Source organism: Delphinus delphis, chromosome 10 (assembly GCF_949987515.2).
Source record: "Delphinus delphis chromosome 10, mDelDel1.2, whole genome shotgun sequence".
In the NCBI taxonomy this organism is placed as follows: Eukaryota; Metazoa; Chordata; class Mammalia; order Artiodactyla; family Delphinidae; genus Delphinus; species Delphinus delphis.
The window spans coordinates 99,532,539-99,538,538 of NC_082692.2; the positions used below are offsets into that span (position 1 = coordinate 99,532,539).

At 60.9% G+C, this 6,000-nt stretch overlaps 1 protein-coding gene across 2 annotated transcripts in view; it reads left to right on the forward strand.

Moving 5' to 3' along the window:
* Window positions 1–5,782, forward strand: part of IFT122 (intraflagellar transport 122) — a 70,514-nt gene extending 64,732 nt beyond the window's left edge. For both annotated transcript variants that reach the window (XM_060023093.1, XM_060023092.1), the window contains 6 exons: window positions 865–1,030; window positions 1,923–2,034; window positions 2,640–2,765; window positions 4,349–4,428; window positions 4,692–4,856; window positions 5,352–5,782. In XM_060023093.1, coding sequence (XP_059879076.1) covers window positions 865–1,030; window positions 1,923–2,034; window positions 2,640–2,765; window positions 4,349–4,428; window positions 4,692–4,856; window positions 5,352–5,441 — 739 coding nt within the window. In that variant the 3' untranslated portion in view covers window positions 5,442–5,782. The remainder of the gene's footprint in view (window positions 1–864; window positions 1,031–1,922; window positions 2,035–2,639; window positions 2,766–4,348; window positions 4,429–4,691; window positions 4,857–5,351) is intronic.
* Window positions 5,783–6,000: the final 218 nt, after the last annotated feature.

Consider the following 6,000-nt stretch of genomic DNA (forward strand, 5'->3'; position numbering starts at 1 on the left):
GCCTTTGCTGCAAGTTCTGTTCAAGTCAGCAGAGTTTGACTGAACCCTTGCCCTGAGCTTCACCCTTGCTGTCCACTGGGGATGTGGAAACAGCTCCCGACACAGCGCCTGACTCTGATCAGGCACGGTGGAGACACAGACAAGGAAACTGGCCTCCACGTGACTGCTGGGGTGGGCGGGGCCACGCTGGGGGTGTGGGGAACAGGAGCCTGGGGAGGGAGAGTGGGGAGGAGGTTGGGCCTGGGCCTCATTTAGCTGAGGCGTGTTAGGGAGAAGTGGGGAAGGGCAGTCATAGGTGGAGGGAGGGGAGGAAGGGCAGGCCAGGCCTGGGCACAGCCGGCCTTTGAGGTGACCTGAGATGGAGCACAAAGCCTAGGAGTTCCAAGGAGGGCCTTGGAGCAAGGGAGGCTGCGCTCAGAGCTCGCCATGGCCTTGGTGAAGTGCAGGCAGAGAAGTGTCTGCACCGGGGCGGTCTGGGACCAGGCTCCGTTGGCGGGGCTGGAGCAGGGGGGTGCTTGGTGCCAGGCATCCTGGGGCCTGGCTGGCAGGCTGGGTGAGGCCAAGGGAGCCGTTTTGGCTTGGGCAGGGTACAGAGTGAGCCGTCAGCAGGCCCAGAAACCCCAAGCAAGATCAAAATATTAATGGAAACTACGCTGTCTCTATCTCTGGAAAAATCTCTGGGCCTTGATACCTGAGAAATATACTTACATCCCACGAATGAGCGAGGCAGTGCTCAGACTCCTTCCCGTGCTCTCCTGGCACCAGCACGAGCTGCGTTCCAGCACGGAGCTCGCTCCAGAGGTGGGCAGTGCCAGCTCTCGGGCCTGGAGTGACCTCTACTGTCCTTAACGTCGTTATTGGCAGGAACACACTCTTCACTCTAGCCAAACAGAGCAAAGCACTGGGTGCCTACAAGCTGGCCCGGCACGCCTATGACAAACTGCAGGGCCTGCAGACCCCCGCCAGGTTCCAGAAGTCCATTGAGCTGGGCAGCCTGACCATCCGCTCCAAGCCCTTCCAGGACAGCGAGGTGAGGGCGCGGCCCCCTCGGGCAGGAGGCTTCTCCTGACACCTCCTAGTGCGACCTGGGTTCATTTGTAGATGGCTGCCGTGCTCCTGGGGCTTTGCGCTCCCGCCCGCCCGCCACCCAAGCCCTGGCTTGCCAACTCTCTCCCCTCTTCCCTCTCTGTGTCCTCTCTTCTCCGCCACAGCCCTGCCCTCCCTTGCTTCCTAGCTCTCCCGAGGCTCCAGGTCTGCTTTGCCCCAGTGCCCAGGTTGGCCCTGCCTTCACCTCAGCCTAGGAGCCCCTCCCCTAGCCCACCCCTTCTGGAACCGGTTTGTCACTTGCCAGCAAATCTACTCCGAGTGTCTGCAGCTCAGTCAGTGCCCCAGCCCGCCTTCCTCCAACCCAACCAGCCGCTGTCTCTTTCACAGTCCCCTCCTTCAAGCACAGAGCAGAGACTTGGCATCAGACAGATCTAGGTTCAAATCCCAGTTCCCCCATTTCCTCGGTCTCCAGCTCTATGAAATGGGGATGCGCCTAATAGCTTTCCCACGAGAAGCTGTGAAGAGAAGTGAGCCAACGTGGGTAATGTGCTTAGCGCAGTCCATGGAGCACAGGGACTGGCTGGTAAACGGGGGCCGCGGTGGTTGTCATTCCTGCCAGGAGAACCGCGCTGCTGAGCCCTGCCTGGGAAGGGGGTGTCCAGCACCGCTGTGGTCCCTGTAGGCCCTTATGCTGCTTTGCCACAGCTCAGAGCCTGTGCGCTGTGCCCTCTCCAGTGCCCCCTCCCCACCTACCCAGGTGGCCTTTCCTCTCAGCCGCCAGGCCCCAGGGAGCTGAAGCCAGGGGAGGAGACGGGGCTGGACCCCACCCCACCCCTGCTGGGCCCTCGGGCCTTTGTGGTGCTGACGTTTTGTAGGAGCTGGTGCCCTTGTGCTACCGCTGCTCCACCAACAACCCGCTGCTAAACAACCTGGGCAACGTTTGCATCAATTGCCGCCAGCCCTTCGTCTTCTCAGCCTCTTCCTATGGTGAGTGCTGTGTGCGGTTGGGGCGGCCGGCATGTGGGTGGGGCACCTGTGTCCTCCTTTGGAAATCGGGGACTGTGAGACCCCCACCCCGCCTGACACACACAGTCACTCCAGGTTCCCAGAGGCAGGACCCCAGTGCTGCCCCGACCTGAAGCACCCACCCCTCAGAGCCCAGTGTGCAGCGCTGCCTGATGAAAATGCCTGGGAAGAGGCGCCGCTAGTCAGGCCCTCCGTCTGCGAGGCTGATGTGGCTCTCAAGCCCCAGCTTCTTCCATGTTGACGAGGGTCAAAAGCCCTTTCCCAGTAGCTGTGCAGAGACGCTTCTCTTCCGTTGTAGAGGAGTCCCTCCGGCTCCTAGGGGGACAGAGCAGGGGTAAAGGCCCCCGGTGCTCACCCTTGCGTACACACGCATGCCTGCACGCACACACACGTACACGCACACATGCTTGCTTACCCCAGATGTGTGGCAGGCAGCAATGCTGCACCTGCCAGCTTTCAGAGAGGCCTGTGCTGGGTGGGGAAGGAGCTCTGGGACCCTTCCACCCCCTCGCGCTGCCTGGTGAGAGCATTCCAGCCCCAGCCCCTCCCCCTCCCTGTGCCTGCAGAGGTGCTGCACCTGGTTGAATTCTACCTGGAGGAGGGGATTACTGATGAAGAAGCCGTCTCCCTAATTGACCTGGAGGCGCCAAGACACAAGCGTGAGAATAAATGGCAAGAGATCGCAAGCAACAGTATCCTGGGTGCTGGCCAGACCCTGTGTGGGTCAGCTGAGCGTCGGCCTGGGAGCACGCCAGGAGGCAGGGGCCTTGGGGGGTAAGGCCAGGGCAGGGCAGGCCACCCTGTGTGATGGTGAGGACCATGTGGGAGCAGGCATAGGGCCAGAAATGGGCAGAGCGCTGGCCAGGGTGCAGCGGTGCAGGAGGGGACAGCACGTGCCCACAGGCCAGAAGTGGCACATGGAAGTGGAGATGCCGCCTTGGCCTTCCACCCAGGAGGGCCTCCCACCCACCCCTGGCTCCTGAAAGGCGCTCCCCTGCTTCTGGCTGTGTGGGGCTGGTGAGCAGCCAACGCGGCGTATGACGCCTGTATCGGTGGCCCAGCTCTTCTGGTCAGGTCACTTTTATGGACAAGGGACAGAGACACAACTTGGACAGGCCAGGCAACAAAAGGGTGTAGAGAAACCTAGCATGGACGGGTGCTCAGCCTCACCCAGATGCTTGCTCAGCGCTGACGGGAGCCTGCCTCCTGTCCTCTGGGGCCTGCTATCCTCTGGTAGCTTCATTCGTAGGCCGCACCTGCCCTGTCCCCACCAGCAGTGCCCAGCCTGCATCCCATCAGCCCTGCGACCCCCGGCGCTTCTCCCAGCGTGTCAGCATAAACCCCGGGGCACGCCCTCCCTGGAACACGTCAGGTGTCCCTGTGGCCAGGACCGCAGTCGTGGTCCCAGCCGAGCTACGGCGTGCACACGGTGGGCCTTGTGAGCACACGGCAGCTGGGTGGGCAGGTCTCGGTGGACTGGGAGCCGGTGTTTCTACGAGCTTTCAGACGAGGCCGATGCCGCTGGTCTGTGGACCACGTTTGGAGGAGCAGGATTGAGGAACACCCAGGCAGTTGTTTACTGAAGGACAGAGACGGGAACCGTATCTGCACTCACGCCCACCCTCTACACACTCACGTCAGATGCTTAGGCTGGGTCGTAGCTGCTGTGCGGGGCCATGTCCCGCGCCTGACTCGGCACCAGCAGCCTCCCTTCCCCTGGGGGGCCCTTCCTCATCGGACCCAGCCAGCCTGGCAGAGGGGCGGCTCCCTGGGATCCGCAGGCGCTCTCCGCCTTCTCCCTGAAACAGGATCTGCGAGGCCACCTCAGGTGCCTGCAGACCACCCGGCAGCTGCTGAGTGTTTCTCCAGGAGCTGGCGGGTTTGCCGGCCGTGGTTCCCAGCCAGGCCCATCGTTGCTGCTCCCACACCAGCAGGCCCACAGGCCTCCGCTCACACGGCGCTTCTCGCCGGTCTCCATGAGCCGTGCCTGGTCTGAGGAGGCAGCAGAGGCCCGTCAGAGCCCCTTGTCTCCTCCTTCCCCACCTGTGCTCTGGGTGTGGCCCCGGCCTCGTGTGACCGCGGCGTCACCCCGGCCCACATTCCCTCCATCCCTCCATCTGGAAAGCCACTCCACAGACCTTGCCACGCTTCCCCACGGCTGGTAGGGAGAGTGCCACTCAAGGCCTGGAGGGAGCTCCCGTGGGTCTCAACGCATCGGGTGGAGGGTGGGGCCTGTCCCTCGGCCTCAGGTCCCGTCCTTGACTAGCTCCTGCAGCTTCCCAGACTCTGAGGCTGGACGAGACCCTGGACTCCATGGGAGACGATGACCCCTTCACAGCCAAGCTGAGCTTTGAGGTGAGGGCGCCCCTCTGAGTGACGGGCTGCTGAGGCCCATGAGGCCTGCTGGCAGGGTGGTCTTGGGTCCCTTTTCTGCGCACACTCCCTGTCGGGGCCACTCGGGGGAGAGAAGGTGCCTTCACAGAGGTGGCCTGGCCAGGTTCTATTGAGGGACCCGGTGGGGGAAGTGTCTGGGGTCCTCTGTGGGATCATCATCCACGTAAACATGTCCCCGTGGCTGAGTGAGGGCCCTGGTGCCCCTCTCCCCGCCTGCCCTACAGCAAGGTGGCTTGGAGTTTGTGCCCGTGGTGGTGAACCGCTCGGTGCTGCGCTCCATGAGCCGGCGGGACGTGCTCATCAAGCGCTGGCCCCCGCCCCTGCGGTGGCAGTACTTCCGCTCCCTCCTGCCCGACGCCTCCATCACCATGTGCCCCTCCTGCTTCCAGGTACCTTGCCTGCTGCCTGCAGCTCGTGTGTGGTTCCCAGTTTCTCGTCTCCACTGCTTTTCCATTTCCCAGATGTCCCCTTAGGGAGGCCAGGCATCTGGGAGGAACACAGGTGTCCCTCAGCGGCCAAGGCCAAGGCCAGGGCTCCGAGTTGGGAGAAAGACTCGGCCATCCTTAGGCCCTCCCCACTCTCACATGCATTCCATGGGCTGTCTGGAGTGGACTTGCCCCTGACCCTGTGCTTTCTGTACCTGCCCTTAAACCAGGAGGGCTGGGCAAATGTGATGCACCTTTGAACTTCATTTAGGAAAAAAAGGGGCCTCCGACCTTCTCCCCCTCCCTCCCAGTCCTCAGACAAAGGTGGCCTGGATGTGGTGTTTCTAGTCCCGACTCACTGCCAAGCCACCTGCCCTTGGAAGGTCAGTGGTCCCCACCAAGCTTGGGGCTGCTGAGCGCCCAGAGCTGCGGCCTGGGGTCCCGGCCATCTCTCCTCAGATGTTCCACTCAGAGGACTACGAGCTGCTGGTGCTTCAGCACACCTGCTGCCCCTACTGCCGGAGGCGCATCGACGACCCCAGCCCTTGACCGGCAGCCTCGGGACCACCTGCCCCCTCCCGGCCGCCTTGCAGGCAGCTGGGCTATCGAAGGAAGAGTTAAACTGTCAGAATGTGTCTTCTGCCCAGATCAAGTTTGAACTCTAGGGAGGGGCCTTGTGTAACCACGGAATTCCTATTTATGGCATTTCATGCCTTGTAAATACTGCCAGGAGAGGGAGAAGAGAATGTACATATATTTTCTAAGAAAAAAAAATCTGTTACTTTCAGAACGGCTCTGAGTTGTTCACGGCAGCCTGCTGGAGTCCACAGATCTGTCAGACCATTAACATGTACACTTTGTGAACAGATTGCCTCAATAATTACAAATAAAAGGGCTACTTATTTTCATCATCCGTGCCTGCATTTTCACAAATCTTCGTATTGTCTGCAACTTAATTTCCTTATGCAAAAGTGCACCTGTTTCTAATTTGATCTGAGAGGAACATTACATTTGTGTGCTCTTAAAATTTAATCTAATCGAAATGGGAATGGTAGGGGAACGGGTTTTTAAAAATATTTATTTATTTTGGTTTTAACGGGGCTCCATC